General features: G+C 44.4%; 1 protein-coding gene across 5 annotated transcripts in view; it reads right to left on the bottom strand.

The window, feature by feature from the left end:
* LOC147640539 (protein S-acyltransferase 24-like) overlaps positions 1 to 16,304 on the bottom strand; it is a 104,592-nt gene that overhangs the window by 48,034 nt on the left and 40,254 nt on the right. For all 5 annotated transcript variants that reach the window (XR_015267958.1, XR_015267959.1, XR_015267961.1 and 2 more), the window contains exons 3-8: positions 9,033 to 9,145; positions 8,799 to 8,878; positions 8,490 to 8,653; positions 8,250 to 8,388; positions 8,052 to 8,151; positions 7,585 to 7,642 (exon numbers count right to left, since the gene is read on the bottom strand). Coding sequence is in view for 2 of the 5 variants with exons in the window: in XM_086812752.1 (XP_086668878.1) it covers positions 7,585 to 7,642; positions 8,052 to 8,151; positions 8,250 to 8,388; positions 8,490 to 8,653; positions 8,799 to 8,878; positions 9,033 to 9,145 (654 nt within the window). In the remaining 3 variants the exon portion in view is untranslated. The remainder of the gene's footprint in view (positions 1 to 7,584; positions 7,643 to 8,051; positions 8,152 to 8,249; positions 8,389 to 8,489; positions 8,654 to 8,798; positions 8,879 to 9,032; positions 9,146 to 16,304) is intronic.

A 16,304-nucleotide genomic window follows, 5' to 3' on the forward strand; every position in this document is an offset into this window, starting at 1 on the left:
ATCGGTCGATGGCGGATATCCTCAATGTCCTCCATGGTGAGTACTCTGACTGGACGTCTCCCATGCCGTGCTAGTATGGTCGTGATTCTCTGTTGTAGTCTCCACCGGTGTCAAGATGGGCCTCTCATCTTGGGGCACCTGGACCGCCCCAGCTCTATAGCCCGATCAATCAGTGTACCTCTGGTGCGGCTATACTCTGGGGCTAGCTGCAATGCCTGCTGGCCTGACTGCTCAATCTCTGGTCGAAAGAAGTCTGTAATCTGCCTATGTAGGTGTCTCTCCCTCTCTCCCTCTTTGATCCCCTCCCTCTCAAGAGACCCTCTCTATGTCTACCCAGCTCCAGCAAGTATAATAATCCGAGGCATCTTTGATCGTGGTATCTCATGACTCTGGAAACTGTCAATGTCTTCTGGATGTCCATTAAAAAAATTTACAAAATGAACATGAAATAAACTATGAAAGTACTGAGCTAGTGGGGGGGTGTGATGGATGGAGCACTATTGCTAGAGGCTCAGTATGCAACCTATATGCGTAGGGTATACAAGAATGCAATGCAGATCTGTCTAGCTCCAACTAGTACCATAATGGGGGTGTAATATGTGATACATAGGCGATGGCGAGGCAAAAATACCTCAGAGCATGATCTCCGGGTGTGAGTGTAAGTGAGCTAGCCGCTCCTAGATATGGTGCTGATGTCGAGCCCGTATCTTTGTGATCTCCCTCTGATGTATAGTCTGGGAGTCTGGTAGCCTGGTGCTCTCGGTCTCCGTCCGGCTCGGAGGTCCGCAGTGCGCTGAAGTGTAATCCGGTATGGGCGACTGCTGAGGGATATGGTAGAGGCTCTTTGCATGTGTGCCATGTGTGTGGATCCTCAATGGGGGTACGAGGGCGAGGCTCGCTCATCCTACGCCATGCAGTGGCTGCATCTCTACTCATGAGTAGGTGGTATATATCCCAGTACTGTGCCTCCTCATATGCACACCTCTTACGCCGTGTGAGGGTCCTCATCTGTCGGCTCGCCTGTCTCTGTGTAATGGTCCCCAGTGCTCTCTGGGCACGGAGGTGTCTATATAGCTCTCTGCACTCATCATCATACCACCGATTCTGGGGCATGCTCCCAGATCTGTGTGTGTGCAATGTGTGTATGATGGGGGAAGCTGCGGGTGGCGACCATATATAGTAGAGATGACAGCTGGGTGGTGAGTGTGTCTAGAGGTGATAGGGGACCCATCTCGAGTTGCCCGCCATATACATGATGCTCATATATGTCTGCCAAGTCATGGGTGAAGTAGAATTTCTTGTAAATTCTTCAAGAGAGTTTACAGATTTATTTATTTTTTTTGTTTATTTGAATTGCAAAATTGTTGGGCTTCACAAGCAATTTCTATGGACGAATCTGTCCGAGTTTATAGAGAAGAAATCTTTGGATATCTCATGGATATGATGCTTTTATGGATAAAGTCCACCTCTACTCCAAGGTGTGTGGTTAGCACGGAGTATGTGGTAAGAGTTATGGTATACAAGGATTATGGTATACATGTCTATGGATTCATGGACTTCTTTTCTAGGGATTTGGATCCATCCTCAGGTTTATGGATTATGTTTATGGCTCCCTTTTACTGGGATGGATTATTCCTTTTGGCTCCCTTTAATTGGGATGCATTGGACTTATGAAACTCATGATTCACATACCCTGTGTAGTGTTCTCTTGTCCTACGTGCTCTCTTGAAGATTGTTTCTACCATGTGAGAATGGAACAATAGAGAGCAGATGGAAGGGAACATGGGCACTTCAAAGGGTAGTGACAAGCACAACATACCCTGTGTAGTGTTCTCTTGTCCTACGTGCTCTCTTGAAGATTGTTTCTACCATGTGAAGGTGGAACAATAGAGAGCAGATGGAAGGGAACATGGGCACTTCAAAGGGTAGTGACAAGCACAACATACCCTGTGTAGTGTTCTCTTGTCCTACGTGCTCTCTTAAAGATTGTTTCTACCATGTGTAGGTGGAACAATAGAGAGCAGATGGAAGTGAACATGGGCACTTGAGAGGGTAGTGTGAGTTGGTGGCCGAAATGCCTACAAACTATTGGTGGCCGAAATGCCTATAAACTATGTGTAGCAGAAAATGCTTATGGAACACCAGGTTATCTATGCCTGCGAGTGATTGTTTTATCTTGTTACTTGAGCCCACCTCTCATCCAAGGTGTGTGGTCAGAGTACCAACACGGAGTGCAAGTGGTAAAGTGGACATGACGGGACTTATGACTATGCCAAGGGTCATGTGGACCGATGTCTTGTTGGCAGGAGACTTATTTTGTCTCGCCCATTTATCTTGGGACATGGATTATGATATCTGGACTTATGAGACCCATTTGTCTCGCCCATTTACTTGGGACATGATTATGATATCTGGACTTATGGGACTGTTTTTGTCTCGCCCATTTATCTTGGGACATGATTTTGATATTGGTATTATGAAGACTTATTTAGTCTCGCCCATTTCTTTGGGACATGGATTCTTCAGTTATATTGGATTTTTGAGACTGTCTCGTCTCGCCCAATCGATGGGACATGATTATATCTTGAATATATGGCCTGAAGCTTAAAGTAGAAGTTGGGGAGGATGTCACCAGCCTGGACATTTCCCAGTCTGAAAGGGATCTGGTGGACTCCAAGATGTTTAAATATTTGGAAAGTACAAGCTTTGGGAATGGGGGATTATCCTAGAATACAAAGGACCACACTCCTAAAATTTTAGGAGAGTTGCTATTTTTGGCCCGACTCCGATGGAAATTCTATCGCGTCATTACATCTGGAATTGAGCAGATACCAAGAGTTGGCAAAGTGCCTACGACAGAATGTCTACCAGTTGGGATATTTTTAGAGAGAAAGTTTATGGAAGGACCCATCTCTTAGATTGGGACATGTGACAAGGAGGTGGACCAAAGTGAGACAAGTGGCCTGACATTTGTTAGAAAATGGATCAAAGTGAGACAAGTGGCCTCACACTTGTCACTTCAGCTATTGTGTGGCTCTCCACTTGTCATTGTAGCCTTCTCTTGCCATTTTAGCTCATGGGAGGCCCAAATCTATAAATTGGAGCCCTCTCTCTTCATTAATGGAGGCTTTCTTGCTGCACACTAGCCTCTACCACCGTTACAGGCTGCCCTAATGATGGCTACTCTCTTTCTCTCTCTCTTGAAGGCTGCACAAGGTTGTATGTAAAGCTGAGAGACAGCTTAAGGATCAGCCCGTTTTGTTCATGCTTGATGATTGTGCAACTGAGAACTTCGTATCTACACAGATGGCCGTTGCTTTAAGTATTGAATTAGAGGACATGGGTCCTCAAATTGAAGCAGAGGCTGCCTTTGTTGGTAGAAAAGTGCAAGTCATGCCTATTATTGGCAAGTTGCGCAAACACATTCAAGGCTATGTGGATCATGAGGATTTTCTTGTTGCGCCTTTGAATGGCTGTGATATATTGCTTGAAAAGCCTTAGCATACACGTATTGATCCGTGCAAGGCTTACAAGACCAACAGGATCACCTTCATGCATAAAGGCCGAGAGCATGTAATTGATACTGGTGAAGAGGGTGACACCATTCCCCTTGTATCTCATGTACAATTAAGAAAGTAATGACAAAGAATATTTTTGCGTACTTGATTTTTGTATGGGATCATGTTGAGGAAAATAATATACATGCAACCACTCTTAGTAACGACAGACTGAAGCCTGAAATTCTTCCAAGAGTATAATGATTGTTTTGATGATAAATTGCCAAATCAGTTGCCACCCGTACGACCGGAAGATCATCGCATTGATCTTGTGCACGGTAGCTCACCACCTAATAGGCCAGCCTATCAAGAGGAGATCATGAAGCAGGTAAATAAGCTTCTTGAGAAGGGTTTGGTTCAGCCAAGCTCTTCTCCATATTGTTCGCCCGTCCTCTTGGTTCAAAAGAAGAATGGATCCTCTCGTATGTGTGTGGATTATAGAGCTTTGAATAAGCTCACAACCAACCATGTGTCCTTTCTAGCTTGCTCCACAAAGCACCTGCCTGCCACCTAGAGTGGAGAACTCACCACCTCACTCTTCCCTCTCTCTCTAGCAGAAGGCGCCTCTTCCATGAGGGCTTTTGGACTGTTTTTTCTGCACTCTCCTTCCCAACTCCATATCCAAGCTTGCTAAGGTGTTTCCCAAGCTTCCAAGATTGTTTCCAGGTACTAATTAGTCTCCTACACACTCCCAATGACTGAAATTCAGCCAAACAGTTCTCTTTCTTGCTTTAATTTCTAATCTTTTGCTGAAAACCCTAATTTCAACCCTCCTTTCTCAAGTTGAACTATAGGGGAAGCTTTCCTAGGGTTCCCTTCATCCTCTTGAAGACTTTTGTCGCCAAGAATTGCGACAAATCGAAGATTTCAACACCCCAAGCACTTTCATCGCAAAGGCTTCCGCTGTCATCAACTCTGCTTGCAATTGGTAAGCTTTTATGCTTAAATATGGAAGCAAGTAGCAGAAGGGAGGAACTGGATTACAAGATCACATACCCTGTGTAGTGTTCTCTTATCCTACGTGCTCTCTTGCAGATTGTTGCTACCATGTGTTGATGGAACAATAGAGAGCAGATGGTAGGGAACATTGGCACTTGAGAGGGTAGTGTGAGTTGCAGGTCTACACCAACAACCACTTGTTTGCAATATTGTATTCATATGCATTGGTATGGAAATCTGGTCAGAAATGCCCATGACACTATGTACTTGATTCTCCCAAGATCAATATACTTTATTTGAGGGAGGGACAGGCCGTTCTGGCTCATTGTGTGTCTCTTGTCAATTCAACAAATTACTTCTTGTATTGAGCATGTGTCCATCAAATCTTAGTGTATTTAAGTGTATTGATTAGCATTGTGTTCAACCAAGTTATTACAACACCTCATATGCTGTAACCAGCCGCACAGTGGCCCACGAGCCTTGTACGACCTGCACAGTCTGGTGTGTACATCTGTACGACCAGATCTATACGAACAGGTCTGAACAGCCTATGCACACCCCGTGCCCACACATGTGCTGCCTGCTAATGCCCTGTACATCCCCCAGCATGTGTCCGCAACCCTGCAGCCACTATCTCTATGCACCAACAGTCCACACGCAGGAATGCACCATCAGCCCCTTGTACACATAAAGAACTGTACCGCCTCTACATGCCTTCCCTGCTGCCATACTGACGTACTATCAGGGTCATGCACACAAAAAGCATCGCTTCTCTCTCTCTACTCCTCCTCCTCCCTTCCCTACCGTGATGGATTCATGCAACAGATACCTCCCAAGATCTCCTCCTTTCTCTAACTGGTACATACAGCTTTCAGCATACACATAAACATACACACATGCATCGCCAAACTTCATCTCCCAATGTGAACACACTCTCTCCTCTAGGCGACTTGCATAAAAGCAAAAAGCGGGTACAAACATACCTTCAAACTGAATATGCTTAAAACCCTAGCAATCCAGATAGAAAAGAATACATGTTACGCACGAAACCCTAGAAAAGTGGATAAGAAAGCTTATAGAATTCACACTCCACGCATCACACATGTTTCCTTCGTTGGTTTATTATCAAAGATTCACACGACAGAATCTTAGATTCTCACAACAAAATCCTCCCAAGATCTCCTAAACACAAGACAAATCAAGGTTAGTTCCCAATTAGGGTTAAGCAAGTTAGCTTACCACCCAAAAGATAGATCCGAGAATGTCGGATCACCCCCGAGCATCGCGGCTAAGGCTCCGTCCATACAATCCACACCAAACCAGCCCTAGCGTCCGATACCAACAAGACCTACCATCAATGGACCGTCTACATCACGATAGACTAACCGGAGTGGGTTAGCACTCATGGTCTAGATACAGACCCTAAGTGCACAGAAACACAATACCACAATAACCCACACTTATATAGCTTAACCCACACTTATATAGCTTTTCCCAATAGCCAATAAAAGCTATACTTATGGAACTTATAAGCTTTGATGAGCCTTACACCTTATAATCAACCTCCTTACTAATCTTTTGGGTCCCCTAACCCACACATTAGCCAACCTAACCCTAGGGTTAGCCTTATGTACATAACACTATCCCTTGGACTAGGGGTCACAACATACTCAAGGCCCATCGGAAAAGGGACCCTCTAACCTAGATGAAGGAGAATGACCACGTGGCACCCTAGGATAGATGGTGCATGTGACAATGCGGTATCTCGCATCGCAGGCTGCTGCCTCAATAGTCTGTCTTTGTGGTGCCTTAACGCCAATAGGTATAATCCCAAGCATCTTTGATCTTTGTAATGCATCACCATTGAGACAAGGGCCCGAACCCCTCCCTTAAGAGACAGTGGTAGCATCCACGTATCTCAAAGTAAACTGGACCTCTAAGTATGTAATGCTCCTCACAGTCAATGTCCCAAGTACTACTAGCAGTCATACCCATCTCTCTCGTGTGATGCCCTCTGCTCTCCTGTCTCAATCCCAAGGGGGTGTGACAACACCCCGCTGACCAATGGCAATTCTCATGGCATGGGACATGTGTCTGCGGGAGATAACTGGGCCTCTCAATAAAACAATCGCCAGTGACCCTCATGAATGGCTCTCTCTGTGTAGGACTAAAGCTCGGCCAGCAATATCCATGTCTGGTCTGTATGAAGTCTAGTCAGATCTAGACAGATGATGCAGTTGATCTTCTGCCATGAGAGATCAAGGAAAGGGGAGTCCAAGCTGTACTCAAAGGGGGGGAGGGGGTCCATCCCAAAGTTATGCGACAAACCAATTTGTGATGCAAGCATTCCAACAACTGCTATGACCCTCCTGTACTCAAAGGGGGGGAGGTGGTCCATCCCAAAGCCATGTGACAAACCAATTGGTGATGCAAGCATTCCAACAACTGCTATGACCCTCCTGTGCCAGTTGTCTAGAGGACTCCAAGGCCAATCGTGGGAGGCGATCTCTTTGTAGTGTGTGTAGCTATCATGTGTGAGAGCATCTTAACCTGCAATCTCTCCATTCTCCACCAGTCCTCTTCTAGGTTTGGGCCCAAAAAAGATGCCCCATACATCATTGCCGGGCGGACCAAAGTATCAAATAATGGCATTTGGTGCTAGCTCCCTGGAAGTAGGCCTGAAAACATTCTCTCTCCAGACGAGCAAGGGCAGATTATCCCTGTGCCAAACGTGCCTTAGCAGCTGAGAGAAAAGAAAGAAAGAAAGTAATATTAACGTCTACAAAAGACCCCAAGGCTCTATAAGATCATAAGTGATACAAGGGGGAGAGAGGGGGAGAGAGAGAGAGAGAGATCCCCTGGAGGCCAAAAACACTCTGTGGTGAGACAAAAGAGATACAGTATGTATTGAAAGCTGTAGTAGGAGATCCTAAAGGACACTTAATTAAACAAAGAGGAAAGGTTGTTTCTGCACATAAAGTTCTTTACAGAAACCCATAACTGTACTTTTCTGAATAACAATATTCAAATACCGACATGTGTTCTATGTTCATACCATCAACGGACAGAGCATCAAACTAGTACTTACCTTATCCTTTTGCTCTTGCACTCGGGCATTGCTAACTTGGATGTATCCAGGATCGTTGCTAGCATGATTAAAAAAGGTGAAAGTATTTTTTAGGAACTGCCAAAAGCCTTTAAACACAATAATTCAGAAGTAAAACACAATGATTTAGGATTATAACACAGGCCAACATAATCACTGCACCTAGAAGACAATGGCATCAATGGTCAATCCAACATGCCCACCAGCCAGCTGGGCCCATAAGCTGCCTATGGTTATGGGCATATAGATACATACACATTATATATTATACTATATATAAAGCATCTGAGCATGCATGATAAGCCTTACAATTAAATAAAGTTTACGAAGTCCAGTTCTATCAAGTAATTTCTTTCTTCAAAAAAAAAAAGGTGGGACAAGGCCTTGGCCTAGTGGTACGGGTCGATGCCTCCAAATCAGAGACTGAGGGTTCAGATTTGCGGTAATACCTGCTGCATCTGTACAAGAGAAAAAGCCCAATTGTTGCAAGAAAGACTGCCAACCATGCCCAGACTCCAACAACAGCTGGTATCCTGAAAAAACTTGATGCTGCAAAGATTGATATGAAGAAAACAATTGTGAGCCTGGTAATACAACAGCTTGAGTACAGTAATGCTGGAGCTTAAGGCCAGTGCTTCAGAACTCACATGTGACAACAGAGCAGACATATGTAACAGTCTGTGCGATGATTACAATCAACAGGATTGGAACTAGTCCCAACTTTGTTAGCGACCTTAGGCAACTTTTGTCATCCCCACGATTCTTGAAAATCCTTCTTGCATTTGACTGCACAAAAAACATAGCAGTAAGCAAATGAAATAAAGCTCAATTTCAAGACAAAAGCATCCTGGTGTGCCCCTCATGAGACCAAGCCCATTGATACTTACAAGAAAAAGAGCCACACGCCTGTGACCTTTGTCAGAGGCAAGCTGTGCAGGAGTACACCCTGTATTGTCAGTGATCATCAGATCCTGCCTAGTACCCACTTGAACTAGCACTGTGCATGCTTCCAAATTCCCTCCTATAGCTGCCCAATGCAAGGGAGTGCGGCCTGCAATTTTCCAAGCAATACAACACTTAGTACAACCATCTTCTGATCCAGAGAGAAGCAAACAGTTCTTGATAACCAACTTTGTGCCACTTGCAACTTCGCTTACAAGAAGCTAGCCTTGGATTCAAAGTCATCCAGAACATACCTTCTTTATCTTGCCGATTTCGATATGCATCCATAAACAGAAGTAATCGTACACAATCAGCAAAGCCTTTGTATGCAGCCCTGAACAAATTTTGAAATAATATCAAGAGAATAATCACATATACATAGTCAAATGGATCAAATAATTTGATTCTTCACCAAAGATAGTTACAGGAAAACAACTCCTCTGAAGCTGACAACATTATCTTCCTGTAGTCATTGAAGAGGGTACTACCAATGCAGGGGGCTTCTGCCATCATTATCAGAAGCATCAATATCTGCACCCCAATTCGTAGCAATATGGTACAACAAAGCTGTCTGTCCATATTGGGCTGCCACATGAATTGCCTAGAAGAAACACACATGTGAATCTTGAGAAGCATGTTTGGAACTCCCATGTTGTGAAGCTTTCTACTTCTACTATTTCGAATAAGCATGATTAAATTTACAAAACAGAAAGAGAAGTGAATATTGCTGACATGTGAGCATGTTCCATGGTTGCATTCATGATGAAAATAAAGAGGTATGTGGCTTGGAAGAAGGTGTTTCTTCCACAAAAGAGGTACATCTGCTTTTTTTGGGTAAAGATATTCGATTTACAATGTATCATAAATTTCTTTTTTCAAGTATCACCTCACAGTATCCGTTTATGAGGCATTGAACTCGTGTTCTGTCATAAACACCCTTTTTCTATACTGCTACACTCATAATTTTCATAGCTTGTATGAAACACCTTTTCGGAAGTATCCTCTTCCTTAATCCGAATCTGTCGGTAATCCTGTCCTAAGATTAATCTTAGTGAAACACTTTACACCATGTAGACAATCTATGAGGTTATCCATCCTTAACAAAAGATACTTGTTTTCAACTGTGACTTGTTCATTCCCTTCTAATCCATGCATAACCGCATGGATTTATCCTTTTTGCCAACTAGAATCATTGCCGCCTCCAAATTCAAACATATTAATGAAGGTGCTCTGCAACTTCCTTGAAACTCAACTACAATGTTGAAAAACTGGTTGTGCTCCATGAACAAGCTCAATTGTGTAATCGACACTACTCTATGAAGGGCACTATAAAATAGCTTTATTGAAAAAACATCCGAAAACTCAAAAAGTAACTCTCGCAAAATCATCCCCTCCTCTCAGTCATTAGACGATAAGACTCGAGGTGTTACAATAAGCATATCCATGGTTAACTTGCTGAAATTTCAGCACGCATCACTTGAAGATTATGAGCTCTTTCATGTGGATATCCACCTGAGGTTGTAACCACAGCTATACTTGAGATGCTGAACCATCCGATACCCTTTCAAGAGCAAGTACATCCAACTAAGATTTGTTAATTATATTTTCAGATTCGAATTTCCAAAAGTTAGTTCATTCAAACAATCATTAAATGATAATATTGATTTACAAGTGAATTTAAGATCACATGACAATACTGAAAAACAAGACTTAATGGCAACAAAATATGGTACACAATCTGAATGATGAAGTAATGAATCAACATGCAAAGCATTACATTACAAGTAGACAACTCATCCGAATTGCTAGAAAAATCACTCTTTCTGGTGCGAGAGTTTACATGAGACTTAGTAACAGGAACAATCAATCACATTGAATCACAAATAGTTTGCATCCACAAACCCAAAAATTAAAAAATTAAAAAATGGTTAATGTAAGCAACGTTAGGAAATCTTCTCAAAATACATTCTTTGCTAAGTGAAACATTAACACGGTCAATCGCAAAAATGTGAAAGCCTAAGTCCTCATAATCCAAGACATAAAAGGTTATCTTTGATACTCAATGATTCCATGCCAATACACACCCTTTAACAAAGTTCACCACACGATTGTGGCTACTCATGCTTACGAAAACATTCAATTCTTGTACATGCAACGCATCAACAAAGCTGTGTGTACTTACATTATCCAACAACTTATGCACTAGTCTTCCCATAAGGAAATCTTTCATAAGAATCAAACCATGGAAATCATGAATCGAGGAATCCAATCCACAAATATCACACAATGAATCAATCAAAAACAGTTCTACGCTAAGGAGTTAAGTGTTGTGCTTCTTTTCAAGGCACTTTGTCGTAGTCTTGTTTGATTGTGGTAGTAAAGAGGATGTTGTGTCCAAGCATGTTGCTCAACAACCTCATCCCATTGTGTAACATGCGGAAGCTTCAGGGGAGATCGGTAACTTCAATGATGAGAAATCAGCACACGTTTCACAATGAGAATTATGCACAAAACTTAAACAAATGTGCAGAAAAATAGAGAGAGGGAGAAGAGGACACAGTATTGGGTCCCGAATACCCTCTGTAGGGCCCCCACCACGGATGGTGTATTTGCTTTTATTAGAATGATGCAAAATCTGAAATAAAAGACTCAACTTGAACCTTCTTGGCTGAGAATAATCCTCTGCCCTTGACCTGCACAATCCACCCTTGCATTAGCTTCTCCTTGGCTGTCCTGGCCCCTTGAGTGGCCTCAACACTTGGTGAAATATGAGATGATTGTGTAGGAGTATGAATTAGGGTTAGGTCATGTGGGAGACATACACAGAGAAGAACAAGAGAGAGAGAGAGAGTTGTGGAGATAAGTCAACTCATGAGGCATGAGTGTGTGACTCCCCTATCACACATGTATATTGCACTAGTACACATAGTGCACTTAGTACATTAAAAGTACTAAGTGTACTATGTACTATAACTTATGGGCTTGTACACACTATAAGGGTGGGCATTATGCCTTTACCCCAACAACCTCCCACTTAAAGGCAAAGTGCCCTTAAGTAAAGGAAAAGAAAAATCAGCATGTACATGATAATATACAAGGCCATATCAAGGCTGAAAATGGCCTCATCCAATGCCCATCAAGTGTCTGCAATGAGCAAACCGCTCCGGAGGCAAACTCTTTGTCAACAGATCAGCCAGGTTGTCATCCGTATGAATCTTAACAAGCTGAATTTGCTTGTTCTCTATCACCTCTCTGATGAAGTGATACTTCACATCCACATGCTTCGTCTTTGCATGAAAGACAGGGTTCTTTGCCAACTGGATGGCACTCTGACTGTCACAATGCAACAATGGAATATCCCCTGTATAACCCAAATCAACCACTAACCGAGATAACCATAATGCCTCCTTGCAAGCCTCTGTGGCTGCAATATACTCGGCCTCTGTAGTAGATAAGGCTGTGCACTTCTGCATCCTGGATATCCATGACACAGCACCTCCTGTGAATGTAAATACATAACCGGTAGTAGACTTCCGGTTATCTAGATGACCGGCATAATCCGAATCCGTGTAACCATGCACTAATGCATCCTGTTTGCCAAAACAAATGCACATATCCTGTGTGCCCTTCAGGTATCTCATGACACCTTTCACTGCTTCCCAATGCTTCTTGCCAGGGTTGGCCATGTATCTAGAAACCACTCCCACTGCAAATGCAATGTCCGGTCTAGTAGCAACCATGGCATACATGAGACTGCAAATCAACCAAATCGGCACAAAAGCCCCTTGATTTGCACTGCAATTTGCTGCAATTTTGCCCAAATGTGCGATTTTTCACATCATACAGCATGTATGAGTGCTTAATTGCACAATTACATCAAAAGACCCAAATTTCGACATCCAATTTCCTGCAAATTGATCCTGATTGTGACCAATGTCCTGCAAGTTGATCCTGATTGTGACCAATGTCACCCAATTTTGCCAATTTTGCTCAAAATTGAGCAATTCGACACCTGTATCTGCTCAATTGTTGATTGTACTTGCTCAATTGCAAATCCCAAAAAAAAATTGAGGAAAATACCTTGTAATTTTCTGATTTTTCTCTAATTTGCAGGCGGGTTTTGTTGTTGCAGGAAAAGGGATGATGATGCTGCTGCTGTTCTGTGCAGGTGGGGGGGGGCACTTCTAATGCTGGTGCTGCGTCAGACTCGGTACATGGCGGTGCTCTTGTCAGTCGGTGTATCAGGAGAGGGCGGGCGTAAGAACAAAAGAGCACTAGCAGGGAGGTACTCCACGACAGAAGACAGGAAGTCGATAAGCAGCGCATCCTCATTGCGCCTGGCCTCCATAGCACTTATCAGTACTTTCACTGATCGTCGTTGCCGCCTTTGGATCTCTATCGAGCTGGAGAGTTGCCGCGTAGTGCTCGTTGAAAAGATCGTCGCTTCTTCTCCACGCTCATGTATTCGCCTTCGCTCACGCCTAGCGCTGCTTTCGCTTCAGTGGCTCGCTACTGTTCACCGCTCGCCTCCTTCAATGGCTAACGCTCGCCAGCCCACGACTGATTCGCTCACGCTTAGCAGCCAGCTACCCAACGCTTACGTATTGCTGCCTTCGCATGTGTTCGCTCGCTTATGAGCGCCACTCGCCTACAGCAGCAGCCGCTGGTGGCCACAAAGCGCAACAAGCGAACAACACATCTGCCCTGTGATTTTCTCACGCCCAAGTCCAGCACTGCGCATACCAATACTCACACGTACAGGCTATCGGCCTTCAGCCATGCTTGCTTGGACACACACCTGCAAGCTACTTTCCTGCGCCAGACCATGCTGTCTCAAGACCATACACAGAGCTCTGATACCAGTTGTGTAGGAGTATGAATTAGGGTTAGGTCATGTGGGAGACATACACAGAGAAGAACAAGAGAGAGAGAGAGAGAGAGTTGTGGGGATAAGTCAACTCATGAGGCATGAGTGTGTGACTCCCCTATCACACATGTATATTGCACTAGTACACATAGTGCACTTAGTACATTAAAAGTACTAAGTGTACTATGTACTATAACTTATGGGCTTGTACACACTATAAGGGTGGGCATTATGCCTTTACCCCAACAATGATTGGACTGAATTATGCCTTGGGTTTATATACCCCTCCTAGATGCTGGTTGGCTGGTTTATCCAGGTCGGTTTGCTGAAAATAGCCCCACGACCTGCTAAAGTAGCATTAAATGCTGAAAAATACCACGTGTTCATACCTACACTGCTGGATTGGCCTGGCCACCTCTGTGGGCTGCTGTTCAGGCAAGAGCAGGCTGCTGGCTGGGCACTGGCCGCCTGCAGTCCCGGCTGCCCTATGGGCTAGCCGACTGGCTGGGCTGGCCCAAAGGCAAGTCAGCTGCCTGGCCAAGCCCTCTTGGCAAGCCCTCTTGGGCTGGCCAACAGCCTGCCCAACCCCTCCTTGGGCTGGTGGGCAAGGGCCATGGGCCCCTTGGGGTGGCCTGAGGCCTACCCCCTGCCCAAACATGGGGTATTATACCCCTTTCTGGGGTAGCCCTAATGGATGCCCCCTTCTACCTTCAACCTACACAGTTGTCTGGCATCAAGTCACAGACCAAACACACAGAGCAACTAACATCATTCCAGAGGGAGACTCACAGCGCGGACTGCCCTGTTTCATGTGCAGGACAATGCACACTCGACCTTGGACGCACATGCAAGACAATGCACACCTGACCTCGGACGAATGGAGTGGAACCCAAGCTGACTCGTCCCAGACTGGGCTCACATGGGACCAGTTTTCCACCCCAGGTCCTGCACCTTCTAAAGGGAGCTAAGGAAGCTCAGCTGAAACACTTAGGGTTTCATGTGGGAGACACACACAGAGAAGAAGGGAGAGAGAGAGAGAGAGAGACATGTGGGGATAAGTCAACTCACAAAGTATGAGTGTGTGACTCCCCTATCACACATGTATATTTGCTCTAGTACACATAGTGCACTTAGTACATTAAAAGTACTAAGTGTACTATGTACTATAAAACTTATGGGCTTGTACACACTATAAGGGTGGGCATAATGCCTTTACCCCAACAACCTCCCACTTAAAGGCAATGTGCCCTACAATGAGCAAACCGCTCTGGAGGCAAACTCTTTGTCAACAGATCAGCCGGGTTGTCATCCGTATGAATCTTGACAAGCTGAATCGGCTTGTTCTCTATCACCTCTCTGATGAAGTGATACTTCACATCCACATGCTTCATCTTTGCATGAAAGACAGGGTTCTTTGCCAACTGGATGGAACTCTGACTGTCACAATGCAACAATGGAATATCCCCTGTATAACCCAAATCAACCACTAACCGAGATAGCCATAATGCCTCCTTGCAAGCCTCTGTGGCTGCAATATACTTGGCCTCTGTAGTAGATAAGGCAGTGCACTTCTGCATCCTGGATATCCATGACACAGCACCTCCTGTGAATGTAAACACATAACCGGTAGTAGACTTCCGGTTATCTGGATGACCGGCATAATCCGAATCCGTGTAACCATGCACTAATGCATCCTGTTTGCCAAAGCAGATGCACATATCTTGTGTGCCCTTCAGGTATCTCATGACACCTTTCACTGCTTCCCAATGCTTCTTGCCAGGTTTGGCCATGTATCTAGTAACCACTCCCACTGCAAATGCAATGTCCGGCCTGGTAGCAACCATGGCATACATGAGACTGCCACAAGCTGAAGCATACCGAATCTTGGCCATATCAGCCCTGTCACTATCCAACTGTGGGCTGTCCATAGCACTGAGTTTCACATATGGAGACAAAGGAGTACTAGTCTTCTTCCCCCCTTCCATATTGAACCTCTGCACAACTTTGCCAATGTATTCCTTCTGAGACAAATACAACACATGCTGATTTCTGTCCCGAAGTATCCGCATACCCAAAATGTGATTTGCATCACCCAAATCCTTCATATCAAAGGTCTGATGCAGCCTCTTCTTCAAGGCATCCATCTCTTTACAAGATTTCCCGGCAATCAACATATCATCAACATATAAGATGAGGATTAATAGACTGCCATCCAAAGCTTTCTTGGTGTATAAGCAGTGATCTATGTCACTCCTCTTGAAATCCTGGGATTTCATGAATGTATCAAATTTATGATACCATTCCCTTGGTGCCTGTTTGAGCCCATAAAGACTCTTTTTCAGCTTGCATACAAGCTTCTCCTTTCCATTCACTGCATAACTCTCTGGCTGTTACATATATATCTCCTCATGGAGATCACCGTGAAGAAAAGCAGTCTTCACATCCATCTGAATCAAATCCAGATCATCATGAGCAACCAAAGCTAATACAGCTCTAAATGTGGTCATTTTGACCATTGGAGAGAAGATCTCATCAAAGTCCACACCATATTCCTGCTTGAAGCCCTTAGCCACTAACCTGGCTTTGTATCTTGGCTTTGCATCAGGTGCAACTTTGAGCCTGTAAACCCACTTGCATGGCAAAACCTTCTTACCTGTAGGCAAATGCACCAACTTCCATGTTCCATTTTTGTGCAGAGAATCCATCTCTGACTTCATAGCACACTCCCAAAGAGCCTTGTCTGCCCTCTGTAAAGCCTCCTTATAACAAGAGGGCTCCCCACAGTCAGTGAGCATCAAGTAGTCAACCCCTGAAACAAACCTGTCAGGGGGTCTGGAGGGTCTTGTGGACCTCCGTATCCAATGATCATCATTTGCAGGTTGCTGTCCAGCCT

Source organism: Cibotium barometz, chromosome 2 (assembly GCF_041138505.1).
Source record: "Cibotium barometz isolate CiBa-2024 chromosome 2, ASM4113850v1, whole genome shotgun sequence".
In the NCBI taxonomy this organism is placed as follows: Eukaryota; Viridiplantae; Streptophyta; class Polypodiopsida; order Cyatheales; family Cibotiaceae; genus Cibotium; species Cibotium barometz.